We start from the raw sequence: 14,337 nt of genomic DNA, 5'->3' as shown, positions 1-14,337 counted from the left end.
GAGATGTCAACCTAATGAGTCATGTTATAGGTCGCTACTTCACCTCTGATTGTGTGGACTTAGTCTTCCCATTTTCACATTAAAAACCAGGGAATGTTGTGGCACCTCGGTGGCTCAGTTGGTTGGACGTCCAACTTCGGTCATGATCTCACAGTTTGTGTGTTTGAGCCTCTTGTTGGGCTCTGTGGTGACACCTCGGAGCCTGGAGCCGGCTTTGGATTCTGTGTCTACCTTTCTCTCTGACCTTCCCCCACTCATGCTTTGTCTCTCTCTATCTCTCAAAAATAAATAAATGTTAAAAAAAAATTAAAAAGGGGTGCCTGGGTGGCTCAGTTAAGCGTCCTACTTTGGCTTAGGTGATGATCTCGAGGTCTGTGAGTTCGAGCCCTGCATTGGGCTCTCTGCTGACAGCTCAGAGCCTGGAGCCTGCTTCAGATTCTGTGTCTCCCTCTGTCTCTGCCCTTCTCCCATTTGCACTCTGTCTCCCTCTCTCTCAAAAATAAATAAACATTAAAATTTTTTTAAAGAAAATTAAAAACGGGATGTTGCATTTAAGCAGGGAACAAGACATGATAGAATTCTGGAGACTCCACTTAATTGTTGGGTGGGAAAAAGAAGTTTAAAGAGAAGAAAAATCAGCAAGGAAAGAATGGAGGGGTGTTGGATGGGATGATATTGTTCAAGAAATAGAATCTTGAAGTTAAGGAGGTTTAGAGATTCTTTAGTTCAGTGGATACACATACATGCATGCACACATGTGTGAAACTATTAGTTCAAATGAAATTTTGCCTGGAAGCCCATTATGGTAATCAAGACTTTTGCCATATTAACATTTATTTAGCACTCATGTGCCAGGCACAAGGCTCAGCTCTTTTCAAACATGAGTCATTGAATCCTCCCAATGACAAAGTAGGTAATTTTATTAGCCCCATTTTATAGGTGAGAAGGCTCAGAGAGTAAGAATCCTGTCTAAGGTTGGGCACCTAATAAGTGACAAAAGCCACCCTAAGCCTGTCTCACTCTGTAGACCATCTCCTAACCACCGTGTGTTAAGTTCCCCATCTTTATTACTCTAGTTGAAAGTGGAGGGCCTGGGACCTAGAGCCTTCTAGAGCATGATTTCACAGATGGTGTTGCAGGAGCCTCAGCTGTAATAGCAGCTGCACTAAAGCCCAGGTCTGCCTTCTGCCAGGTGGCTAAGAAGACCTTGTCAGTGATCCTGGGATGGATAGGCTGTTTAAGGAGAGTTAGGCTGGGCTAGGGAGATAGAGATGAGCGAGATGAAGTAGGGCACCGGAGTCCCACCTACTGCCCACTGGCTGTGAAGACATGTTCCCAGTTTCACCCTCAGGAAATCTCTGTGGGATACCTTTTGTGTCTGAGCTATGCTGAGGGCAGGGCACAGATGAATATAATCTCTTTGAAAGGGATCGAGTCTGTTTCAGCACACCTTTAATTCTTGCTGAAAATACATTTCATTCCCTCCTCCTCTATCACCACATGCATGTCACTACTTTAGAGTACTTGGAAAAAATTCCCAGTGTATAAAATGTACTGGGTGCACAGTGGACCTTGTTTTCCTTCCAGAATTTCTCCATGACCTGGAACAAAAGGAGGGAGCTTCTATTTACTGAGCACCTGTTTCATGCAAGACATTTCATATTTTACCTCATTCAATCCTCACAATAGTTGTCAGGTATGATGTCCATTTCACAGGTGAGAAAACCAAGGCACAGAGAGGCTAAGGAACTTGCTCAGAGTCAGTAGGTTTGATCCAGCCCATGAAATGCATAGGGCACACTCTTTCCATACCATCCAGTCACTCTGGTGATCCTCAGCCTCACTGTCAGCACCGAACCCAATTCCAGCCATTGTTGGCTGCAGAAATTGCTCTGTGAGGGATACCCATGTTGTGGGCCTATTCATGGCCTTGGCCCCTGACTTTCTTCCTGGCTACTGCTGTTGGCCACGGTGGTCAGTGACATGGCGGGGAGGAAGTCTTAAATGAAGACTCAATCCCCTCATGGCGGGTCCCAGCTCCAGGCTGTCAGACAGGGGCAGTGGCTTTGGAACCCCAGCAGGGGAATGTGGGCTGCCAAGGGGCTAGACAGCTAGAATTATAGCCGCAGCTTGTCAGGGAGCAGGGGGAGGCAGCTGGCTGCTACAGCTGCAGCTCAGAGTGAACCCAGAATTCTTACATATCCACCCCAGTAGTCCGTCTGTCTGTCCATCCATCCATCCATCCATCCATTCCTCCATCCATCCATCCATCCACTCAACTATCCATGTGGCCCTTCAGCACATAATCAGAACACAAAGGTGGAAGAACTCATTTTCTTGTTTGCTGTGATGCCTCTCAGTTTTCCTGATCAGTGGGGAGAAGTGGGGTGGCCTGCTGGCTGGGAGTGCTTCTGCCTGGCTTCACTCTGACCTTTGGTGGGCAAGTCACCTGTCCGCTCTGGGAGTTTGTGGGGCTCAAAAAACCTTAGGGCTGCCTGGTGTGGGTCACTTCTCTTATTTTACTGGTGGGTAAGTGAGGCAGGGAGAGGGGAACTGATTTGTCAAGGTTAAGTAAGGAATTCATGGTGGATTTAGGACTGGATTGCAGGATGCTGCCACTCATTTGTAAAGTGGGAGTGGGGATCCTGGCTCTCCTAGCCTCCTGGGATTGTAGGGAGGACCCCACAAGGTAAGTGGTGGGAAAGTGCCTTGAGAAGTGAGGTTACTAGGCCAGAATGTCCCAGAGGAGCAACCAAGGCCCAGGCTACTGGGCCAGGACAGATCCCACAGTGACCACAAGGGGTCAGCAGACAGTTGTGAGCTCAGTCAGAATCTGCTGGAAGGCAGGAGCTTGTGTGCTGGGGTCTGGGAGGGAGGCCAAGTCATCCAATTCCTGGGGACCCGTAGCACAGAGAGGTGGGGACCTATCCCAGTCCAGCCCCTTGTTGAATTGAGAAGTGTTACTTTGGGTATTGTAGTACAGAGCCTGGTCCAGCTGATGACTTTGGAATTCTGCCCAGCTGTGAGGGCTGAGGAGGCAGAGCTAGAAGCAGGCCTGGGGCTCCCTACCTTCTCAAGTAAACTTTCTCTGGGCTTTAGCTTTCCCACCTGCAACCTGGTGGCTGATACCTGCACTTCCTTCCAGTTCTCAGCTCCTGAGATGTGGCAAAGGGCTTTGCACACATAATGCCCCATAAATAACTGCATTTGAATGGATGGGAGAAACTCCTGCTCTCCCATCCATTCAAATGCAGTTATTTATGGGGCATTATGTGTGCAAAGCCCTTTGCCATATCTCAGGAGCTGAGAACTGGAAGGAGAACCTCCCATAAACTCTAATCCAAGTTTATCCCAAATGATAATTCAGGCTGAATTTTGCTTTACTAATGTTATTTATCACTTGGCAGAATAATTCCTAATGAGATTACTTTAGCCACTCTGCTCATCTGGGAGCATTTTAAAGGTTCTGTCACCAAGTCACTGTCATTCAAGTGCACATGCCCTCCTGCCCTCCATTCACATTAGATCTCTCAGCTGCTGGCTGGCTCAAATCCTTTGCCCTCATGGAGGTTACATTTGAATAGTCCCTAGTGGGGGAAAATGAATCAGATGAAAATCCTGGCTGTTGGTGGCTGGTACCTCCTTTGGGTTCTACAGGAAGAACTATTGGGGCTGCACTTGCCCTGTTCAACCCTTTAGCCACTGGAAATGCTGCCCACAAGCCTTGAGGATTCATGTGTCCTCATTCTTCACTGCCACAGTGAGGTTTCATTCATCTGATGTACAGGGGCTCTGTAGTTGAATGACTCTGAGTCGGAATCTCAGCTCTATCTTTCAGGAGAAAGCTGTTTTACCCTCCACCACCCCCCCCCCCCGCCCCATTTGGAGCTTTAGTTCCTCATCTGATGATGGGAATAATTGTGGTATCTATATTATAGGCTTGTTCTTAGAACTCAGTGAGCTAATGCTCACATCAGGAACATGGCATGAGGCCTGGCACCTCATGGGGTAAATATGAAGAGGATTGTGGTGGCGATCGTTGAGATGTACTTGGAGTTGACATGTAAACCTCAAGAGGCAGCCTGGTGTGGGGCACCTAGGTGGCTCAGTTGGTTAAGCTCAGGTCATGATCTCATAGTTTGTGGGATCGAGCCCCGTGTCAGGCAGCATGTTGACGGTGAGGAGTCTGCTTGGGATTCTCTCTGCCCCTCCCCTGCTTGTGCGCATGCTTTCTCTTTCTCTCTCTCTCAAAATAAATAAATAAGCTTTTTTATTTTTTAGAGACAGCCTGAGAAAAAAAGAGGAGAGTGAGCCCCTCAATTTGCTCTGAGACCCTGGGCAACATACATCCCATCTCTGAGTCTTGATGGACTTCTCTCTTCCCTGAATTTTAGTTAATTGCTCAGGAGGAAGAGGATGGACTGAGATACATCTATAACCCATTCAGGGCCTCAGAGCCTCTGTAAGTCAATGACTACCTGGGGGAACTTGGTCATGGAGCAGTGGTCAGTCACTGGGGGACCCCAACCAAGCCTTCCTCTGGTGGTTCTATGGGGCCAAGTACACAGGCTCTGCAGGATGAAGTGGTCACAGGGGAAAAAACAGTTCCTTAGTTTCATTCCAAATGTAAATTAGAGGACCAGGAACACCTAATCCTGTGGAACCTAGCTTTCCAAGCTTATTTCCTGTGTTTCTTCCCATGAGCCAAACCTCATGAATTCTCTTCTCCAAAGAGGCCTCTTGATTTTCTACCTGGAACCTTTGATCCTACTGTTTACTCTGCTAGGAATACAGCCCTCCCACCTCTCCACTTGATATTCAGCCCAGACCCTTCAGGGCCTGACTCCTGGTCCACCTTCATGAAGCCTGCCCTGAGGTTAGCTCTCCTTCCTGGACCTAGACCTACCCCATCTGTCTCTCATACCTGGTGTTGTCATTGTCTACCATCCTCCCTTTGTTCTCTAATGGGACTGGGAGGTCCCACTAGGCAGGGGTTGGACAAATAGGCAAAAGGGAGACTTGGCTACCCCTTTGTAAAATTTGTGTCATGCACCACCATTTTCTCTGGAGCTCCCAGGTCATTTCCAAGAGGTTTTCTATTTTCTTTTTCCTTCTACCGCTTCAGAGATTCTGCATACCCTAGCACTGAGGATTCTTTGACTACCCAGAAAGGTTTTCAAACACAACCTAGGATTTCTATCACTCTAAGCAGAGGGCAAAACAGAGGTTGCTAACCAATTGTCCTCTCAGGGCTGACAGTGGGGATATCGAGTTTGATCAACACCATGTTTTCTGTGCTGTGAAAATTAAGCACTTTGAGTGGGATATCCAAGTTCTGATTAGCAACAGCCCCAACCACCACCATTGGCCAAGTGCGTTTACCTCCCTGGCCCCTGAAGACATGTGAGTTTGTGATCACCCCTAAGTGCCAGAACATAGGTTCCTTTAAAATATTTAACTAGTTTCTACAACTTTAAACTTACACTTTATACAAAATTGAAATGTACAGGGTACATAATGAAACGAGAACTCCCCACTTCCTCCTCTCTGGGACAACCAAATTAACAGTTTCTATGCATCTTTCCAGAAATGTTCTAAGATCACAGGTCCTTAAGATGAAGTTCATGGTCTTCATAAACTATATGTAAAATTTTAGATGTAAATGTTGATTTATAGATTCTGTAGGTTTCATCAAAATCTTATAAGGGTCCTCAATCCCTCCCCACCCCCCCCCCACACACATTAAGAACCACTGACTTTGAGACTTCTAGTTCAGAAGGCACTAGTAGCACCCATGTTGGGCTCCCATCTTTCTTGAGACTCCAGTGAAAAAGAAGTATAGTAAATTCTAAAAGTACTAAACACTCAACAGCAAAGAGAACTAGAAAGAAGACTTCATTTAACAGGTATTCATTGAAGTCATATTATATGAAAAGTCTTCTTCTAGGCCTTGATGGTAGAGCAGTGAAATAAATCTGATAAAAATTTCTGCCATCCTGGAGCTTATATTCTAATAAGAAGAGACATAAATAAACCAAAGAAATCATTTAGAAGGTGACAAATTCTGTCGGAGATAAAGAAAACAGTTAAGGGGGCTTGGTGAGGCCATGTTGGGACGTTTCAGTTTTAAAGATGGATAACTGATGAATGAGAAATTTCAACAGGTGCTTGGAATGTGGAAGAGGATGAGAGCTCTTGATGAATGAATCAGGTGGAAGTAGCAGTCTAGAATATTCTCTTAGCCAACTAAAGAGGAGACAGGAGTCAGTTGGCTTGAAAAAAATCCATGGAGGCTTTGGGCTCAAAGTCAACAGGTTATGGAAGAAGGGAGGAGGGAGAAAAGTGAACTAAAATAGGACATTTTATTCCTTAAGCTAGTTAGTAAGCTCATGGGTGTCACTTGTACTGTTATTTGTATGCCCTACACATAGTTTATAATATTCTTTTGTATCTACTCAGTATATAATAAACTCATACACAACCTGGGGTGGATGGGAATGGAGAGGGGGTTGGATAACCGCTCCAACCTACTGTCCTACCCTTCCCTATACTCAAGTTTCCAAAGTGCAGGTAACATTTCTCCCAGGCAGAAAACAGTATGGCTCTTCTCTAAAGAAATTGAATTAAATATCTGAGGTCAGGGGCTCCTGGTTGGCTCAGTCGGTTAAGCATCCAACTTTTAATTTCGGCTTAGGTCATGATCTCCCAGTCCATGGGATTGAACCCCACATCTGGCTCTGCACTGACAGTGTGGAGCCTGCTTAGGATTCTCTCTCTCAACACACACACACACACACACACACACACACACACACACACACACTGACCGCTCATATTTGCTCTCAAAAAAATGATAAAATATTAAAAAAATTTTTTTTTACTAGTCACCTAGAGCTTGCAGTGTGGATGTTGGCACCACAGAATAGAAGCCTCCTGACTCTGCTATCTGTGATTCTCCCTCACACAGGGCTTCCAGCCAGGTATTCTCATTTAGCAAAAGGGCCAGAGGGACAACAGACCTAATTGTGTAATAGCAGAAGAAACCCACACCAACTCATTTTACGAGGTACTCACTAATGGCCATACAGCCAGAAAGTGGCTAACCTGGGATTTGAACAGAGGCCTTCCTTCCAAACTTGTGCTCTTAGCTACCTGCCGTCCTGCCTCCCTCTCAGCTCATGCATATCCTTTCCTGGGGAAAATGAGGCACAAACTACTGTCAACATCTGTGCCTACAAGCCTATAGGAGAATCTGTCTGGATTTTGAACAAAGACCAATGGGAACTGAAAGGCCTAGTTCTTATCCAGTTAGCAATGTGACCTTGAGCTGACCTCGGGTGTAAGTGGTGGCTGTGACCAGCTCTGTTGCATGAGGTTGGATCAGCTATCCCAGGGTTTTTCGGCTCACAAGGGCCTTCACTGACTGTCACTCTTAGTATTTTCCTGTTCCTAAGGTCCTCAGGGACAGTCAGGGAAGGCTTCTTTTGGGGGTGGGAGGCAGGTGTCTGGAATCTCTATTCTGGCACAGGTGGACAGGCTTTGTGGATAGAAAACCTTCTGTTTGAATCTTGGCTTCCCATTTGCCCATGGTGTGACTGGGGGCAGGCCTTTAGCTCTGTGAACCTCAATTTCCTATTATGTAAACATAGGGGAACTTACAGAGTTGTTGGAAAGGTAGGAGGTGAGTTCTGTAAAAGGCCCAACATTTGTAAAACAAAAGCAGTTTCGTGGTAATTTTCAAACCTACACAAAAACAGAGAAAACAATATAATGTATGCCTGTGTACCCAACTTCAACACTGTCAACATCTGGCCATTCCTTTGTCATCTGCTCCCCACCCACCTCATTCTTTTTAAAGCTGTATTATTTTTTTTTGTAATTTTTTAAATGTTTATTTATCTTTGAGAGAGAGACGCACAGGGAGAGAGAGACAGAGTGCAAGCAGGGGAGGGGCAGAAAGAGAGGGAGACACAGAATCCGAAGTAGGCTCCAGGCTCCAAGCTGTCAGCACAGAACCCAACATGGGGCTCGAACTCACGGACTATGAGATCATGACCTAAGAGAAGTTGGGATGCTTAATTGGCTGAGCCAATCAGGTGCCCCTAAAACTGTATTATTTTAAAGTAAATCCAAATATCATATAATTTCACTCATAAATACATCAGAATGTATCTCTATAGATAAATCCTTTTAAAAAATCACAATACCATTATAACACATATAGCAAAATTAAAAATTTCTTAATATTTCTTAAAACCCACTCTTTGTTCAATATTACCCAACTGTTCCGGAAATATATTTTTTACAGTTGGTTTGTTTGAATCAAGACCCAAACAAGGTTCACATACTGCATCTGGTTGATATGTCTCTTAAGTCTTTAAAATTGATAACATTTTCCTTTTCCCATCTTTTTTCCTAGGCCATGTATTTATTGAATAGGTCATTTGAATATAGATTTTCTTATTTTATGGTTTTAATTTGCATTTCCTTGATGATGAGTGATGTTGAGCATTTTTTTTTTTCATGTGTCTGTTGGCCATCTGGATGTCTTCTTTGGAAAAATGTCTATTCATGTCTTTTTCCCATTTCTTCACTGGATTATTTGGTTTTTGGGTGTTGAGTTTGATAAGTTCTTCATAGATTTTGGATACTAACCCTTTATCTGATATGTCATTTGCAAATATCTTCTCCCATTCCATCGGTTGCCCTTTAGTTTTGCTGATTAGATTTTCCTATTTTATGAATTTGACTGATTGACTCCTTGGGTCATTTAGCATGTTCCTCTGTCCTCTGCATTTCTTTTGTATTGATCAAGCTAGAAGCTTGATTAGTTTCAGGTTTAGAGGTTTCTTTTGGAGGGAAAAGGAGGGAGAAGTAAAAATACCTCATAGGTGGTGCTATGAGTTTCCTACTGCGTCATATCCAGAAGCACATAATATCCTGTGGTTTCACTTTCAGTGATGTGAGATCGATCTGTAGATTCAGCTGACAACAGCCTGATCAGTCTTTATGAAGTTGCCCGTATACCCCATCACTAGGAAGCTTTGATGATCATTGCCTGGATCCATTATTTCATTTGGGGTTGCCAAAAGATGATGTTTTCTTCTAAATTTTATTTTATTTTTTAAACATTTATTTTTGAGAGACAGAGCGTGAACAGAGGAGGGCCAGAGAGAGAGGGAGACACAGAATCCAAAGCAGGCTCCAGGCTGTGAGCTGTCAGCATAGAGCCCAACGTGGGGCTCGAACCCATGAACCATGAGATCATGACCTGAGCTGAAGTCGGACACTTAACCAATTGAGCCACCTAGGCGCCACTAATTTTATTATTCATTCTGCATTCATTAGCTAATACATCTATAAAGATTTTTCCCTCATAAACTCTTTGGTTACTATGAGATAGGGTTTGTATAAGAAAGGAAGGATACAGACTTAATTCTTTCTCTTTATTTTCAGTTTTCAGAAAAATGAATTGGTGCTGGTCACCAAAAGCAACCTATAAGTTTTTGTTTTTGTTTTTGTTTTTTTTGTAACTTTAGGAACTTGTGGGCCTAACTTCTGGATCTTTCTATATTTGGTGTTTTGACCCATTGTAATCATTATTCTTTTGGATGCTCAAGTTGTCCTGTCTTTGGCCTGTGGGAGTCCCTTTAAAGATGGCATCTGAGTCCTTTTGACACACAGTGGTCTTGACTAGCCTCTTTACTTTCTGGCATGACAAAATATCTCAGGCAGGCTCATCTCGCATATTTCCTGCCCCAGACTTGGAGACAGCCATTTCTCCATTAGGTGGAATCTGGCACTTTAAATGTAAAAAAAATCTCCCAGGAGACCCCAGTGCCCAGGAGGCCCACTTTCTGTACGATATAGGGTATTCCTGATTGTATGGTGCCCATCTAGCTTAGCTCCCTGTTTTATCTCCTTTCCAGCTTTTTCAAATATGCTGAGCTCTTTGTCATTTCCCAGACAAGGTCTTCTCTCCTGATTTGGGACTTTGTGCACACTGATTCCTTTGTCTTAAATGCCCTTCTACTTCCTGCCCCTCTGACTCAGTGCAAGCCTTGATCTTTCTTTTTTTAAAAAAAATTTAATGTTTATTCATTTTTGAGAGACAGAGGGCGAGTGGGGGAGGAGCAGAGAGGGAGACACAGAATCTGAAGCAGGCTCCAGGCTCTGAGCTGTCAGCATAGAACCCGATATGGGGCTCGAACCCATGAACAGTGAGATCATGACTTGAGCCAAAGTCGGATGCTTAACCGACTGAGCCACCCAGGCGCCCCACCCCCCAAACCTTGCCCTTTCTGTGACACCTTCTTCACTCACTCTGGCTGGTGACTTAGATCCTATCATCCATTTATTGAAGTAGTCAAAACAGATCATGAAACTTTTAATAGTTGGCTTCCTTCCTTGGGGTTGCAAACACATCTGGCACATACATAGCAGGCACTGAGCTTTTCCTATCGTTGTGGCTATTTTCCAAGCTTATTAACCTTGGTCTCATCTCTTCCTGCTCTGGCTTCTGTTTAATACATTTCACAGAGCACCCTCTAGTTAAATAGCTAGAAAATACTTACTAAACACCTACTATGCCAAATGTGCTTTACAGACATGATTTTATTACTCTCAGCCAGTGAGGTAGGGATTATTATCCTCATTTTACAGATGAGCAAGAGGAAGCTAAGTGAGGTGGCTGAAGTTCCCATAGCTAGGTAGTGGCTGGGCTGGGATTTCTGTAGTGGATCTGACGCACAAAGCCCAAGATTTCCCTCCACATCACTGTCCATCAAAGTGTGGTCAATGATCCACCCACTTCAGAAACCCCTGGGGAGTTCATTAAAATGCACACTCTTGGATTCCATTCCAGATCTACTGACTCAGAATCCCAGGGAGATGGGGATGGAAAACTGAATTTCTAATAAGCTTCCTTGGGATGAGCTGAAACAATTATTATTTTTTGAATATGTGAAACACACACAGTTAAAACATTCAAAAGGTTCAAAGGATATAAATGAAAAAAGCAAACACCCCAGCTCCATTTCCCAATTGCCCAGTTCTCAGAGGCAACCACTTTTCCTTGACTCCACACACTGAAGTTTGAGGGCCATCTTTGTATTTAGCCGATACATCAAGAGAAGCAGGTGTCTGCACTCCAGAGCCCACAAAAATCTGCAGGTGAGATCACCATTCAAGGGCAGGTCCCAGAGTCACCAGCAAAGATGGCAAGGAGTTCTGTTTGGACAGTGCCTACACCACCCTTTTCTAGGACTTTCCAACTTGCTCTGCTCAGTCTATCACTTCATGGAGGAGGGTGGTCCCTGCACAGGCAGTCTTATCACAAGCAAAGATCAAGAAAGAACTGGGCAAAAGGAAGGTAAGACACATTAGGATGAACAGAGGGGAGCCTGCACAGAGGTCTAGAGATGGAAGGGTCTGGGTAGGAGTTGCAAATCTAACATTTCCATTTGTATTTCCCATTATTTGTGGTAGCCATGAACCTTTCCCTTTAATATCAGTATTATTGGGGCACTTGGGTGGCTCAGTCCATTAAGCATCTGACTTTGGCTCAGGTCATGATCTCACAGTTTGTGAGTTCTAGCCCCACATTGGGCTCTGTGCTGACAGTTCTGAGCTGGGAGCCTGCTTCAGATTCTGTGTCTCCCTCTCTCTTCCTCTCTGCTCCTCCCTTGCTTGCACTCTGTCTCTCTCTCTCTCTCAAAAATAAACATTAAAAATTAAAAAAAAAATCAGTATTATTTAGGGGCGCCTGGGTGGTTCATTCGGTTAAGCATCCAACTCCGGTCATGATCTTACCATTGGTGAGGTCAGGCTCCGCTAACAGTGCAGAGCCTGCTTGGATTCTCTCTCTCCCTCTCTCTGCCCCACCCCCACCAAAAATTAATAAAATTTATTATTTTATTAATAGATTAAATATATTAACATTATATAATATATAATAATATATATAATATTAATACTAATAATTAATAGATTAAGAGAGCACACTCCCGTGTGCTCTCTCAAAAATTAATAAACATTAAAAAATCAGTGATATTTAACTTTTCTGGTATCACAGACTCCTTTAGGAATCTCATGAAAACCGTGGTCCACCTCCCTAGAAAACGCACAGATACATAAAACTCTGCAGCCTATCGCAGAAGCTTCACAGCCAGCCAGCCAAGATTACCCAGGATATCCAGGAGGTCCAAGTTAAGAACTCTGCTTTTAGATGTTCCTTTATATATATACTTAAAACGCTCAGTTTACAAAAACTCTCTTATTCTTTAGACAGCCTGAACTATGTCGCCACTTGCAGCGAAGTGCCCTGCTGGCCTTGAACTAGAGGCCAGCTTGCTCAGGAGGCGGAGGCGGCAGTGGCTTCGGCCATTGAGACAGATCGTCGGCTAGTCGGGGGCGGGGGGTAAGGACCCACAGATAGGTAATGGCTCCCGTTGGGGGCGGTGGGTGTCCTCCTCAGCTTTTAGCATCATCCGGCTGGGTCCTGGTGCTTCGGACGCATTTCACGGTTTTTGAGCACGGCACCACCTGCTCTCCGCACCGCCCCACCCCCGCTTTCCTGGGTTTTGGGGAGCGAACCCACCCCTGACAGGGAACGCCGGCGCTGGGCGCGGCAGGCAGAGCTGCGCTGGAAGCCGGCGGGCTCCGCATTCATCATTGTTCCCCCAGCGCCTGGCACGGGTTGGGGCGCAGGCAGGGATGGTGGCCTGAAGCGCGCGGTCCCTTCCGCGTCGCCCGTCGCCAAGCTCTAGCGCCACAGGTGTTTCCAGAGAGCCTTCCCAGGGCCAGACTTGAGCCAGGAGCTGGCGACGCGAGAGAGGGACAAGGGTCCAAGTCTGGCCCGCTGAGCGCGGGGAGGACAACAGTCAGCTGGCGCAGGCAGCGCGGGGCGCACGGGGCCGCGAGGGGACCTGCGCGTGCTCCCGCCCCGTGTCGCGCGCTCGTGACGGCGCCCCCGGCCCCGCCCCCGGCCTCCGCCTCCGGCTTCCCCCTCCCCGCGACTCGGCCGCGCTCCGGTCGGCGGGCTCTATGGGGAAAGCGGCCGCTCTGTGCCGAGGCGGCGGCTGTGGCGGCCGCTCCCGCGGACTCTCGTCGCTGTTCACGGTTGTCCCCTGCCTGTCCTGCCACACGGCGGCGCCGAGCATGAGCGCTTCCACGCCTGGCCCCGGGCCGGAGCCCAAGCCCCAGCCCAAGCCTCAGCCCCAGCCAGTGCCGAAGCCTGAGCGGCACCCTGTGTCACAACAGGTGTCGGAGCCAGTTTCTGAGCCGGTGCCAAGACTGGAGCCTGCGTCTGAGAAGACGTCCGACCCAAGGCCAGAGTCCAGACCGGGAACGGAACTGCTGCTGGGATTGGGGCGGGGGTCAGGGCCCTGGCAAGAGTTGGGCTCAAGTGTAGGGGCTGGACCCTTCCCCAAGACCTCGCCAGAGCAGCTACCGGCACTCGGGCCAGTAGCGGGGAGCGTGCCCTGGACCAAACCCGAGCCCGGGTCGCTGCCGGCGTCAAAGCCGCTACCCCTTGGGCGACCTGGACAGGCGAGGACGCCTCTTGGGGTTCCAATGTCAGGGACTGACACGACCTCCACTGCGCCCATGGCTTTACTGCCTCTGGACAGCTTCAAGGGCTGGCTGCTCAAGTGGACCAACTACCTGAAAGGCTACCAGCGGCGCTGGTTCGTGCTCAGCAACGGCCTGCTGTCTTACTACAGGTAGGAATGTGTCAAGTTGGGGCATCTGACGTTGGAGGGTGGTGATGCTACAGTGATGGTGACAGAGGGCGTCTAGGGTTGGAGGACACTGCCACTAGCCTAGGGATGTTTGGGAACAAGCCCCTAGCAGGAGAAATAATATCTCTGGCCAACCTCTAAAGGCTGGGGTCCCTGACCTCTAATGGGGGAGCCCCCCGCCTCCCACCTCCACCTCCTCTGACAGGACCTCTGACAAGCTTGGGTTAAAGGAGTGAGTGGGGACATGGAGGGAGAGAGTGATCTGGTGCCTCCAGGCCCCTCTGGTCTTGGTAACTGTGGAACCTCAGGCAGCCAATCAGAGTCAGTTCCCCCAAAGTCTTTGATTCTGGTTCAGGACCTAAGTCCTCAGTTAAGGACTAAGGGGGACAGTCACCTTGTTCAGTACCTTGGGACCCACAGTACTTGGGACTGTTTGTTCCCCCCTTAGTTGGTCACTTAGTTTATTTCCCACTTTTCCTGACACCCCTGGTTGCCAGGCCTTGGGAGGGGCACAGCAGACTCACAGATGCATTAGACACAGTGTCTGCATTTTAAGGGCCCATCTTAGCGTTCTGTGGAGAACCAGAAGTGTCCTGCT

The 14,337-nt window shown here is 46.9% G+C and overlaps 1 protein-coding gene and 1 long non-coding RNA gene across 3 annotated transcripts in view; one reads left to right on the top strand and one right to left on the bottom strand.

Annotated features, from left to right (window-relative positions):
• Positions 1-1,435: 1,435 nt before the first annotated feature.
• LOC123588096 lies at positions 1,436-7,904 on the bottom strand. Its single transcript, XR_006707697.1, has 2 exons — positions 7,660-7,904; positions 1,436-1,601 (listed from the first exon to the last, which is right to left on the bottom strand). It is a non-coding gene; the product is annotated as an uncharacterized LOC123588096 (long non-coding RNA).
• A 5,125-nt stretch (positions 7,905-13,029) lies between these two features.
• Positions 13,030-14,337, top strand: part of OSBP2 (oxysterol binding protein 2) — a 180,683-nt gene continuing 179,375 nt past the window's right edge. For both annotated transcript variants that reach the window (XM_045458323.1, XM_045458322.1), the window contains exon 1: positions 13,030-13,721. In XM_045458323.1, the coding sequence (XP_045314279.1) occupies positions 13,045-13,721 (677 nt within the window). In that variant the 5' untranslated portion in view covers positions 13,030-13,044. The remainder of the gene's footprint in view (positions 13,722-14,337) is intronic.

Source organism: Leopardus geoffroyi, chromosome D3 (genome assembly GCF_018350155.1).
Source record: "Leopardus geoffroyi isolate Oge1 chromosome D3, O.geoffroyi_Oge1_pat1.0, whole genome shotgun sequence".
NCBI classification, from domain to species: domain Eukaryota; kingdom Metazoa; phylum Chordata; class Mammalia; order Carnivora; family Felidae; genus Leopardus; species Leopardus geoffroyi.
The sequence above is the reverse complement of the archived record's forward strand: the minus strand, read 5'-3'. Positions and strand labels throughout refer to the sequence as shown.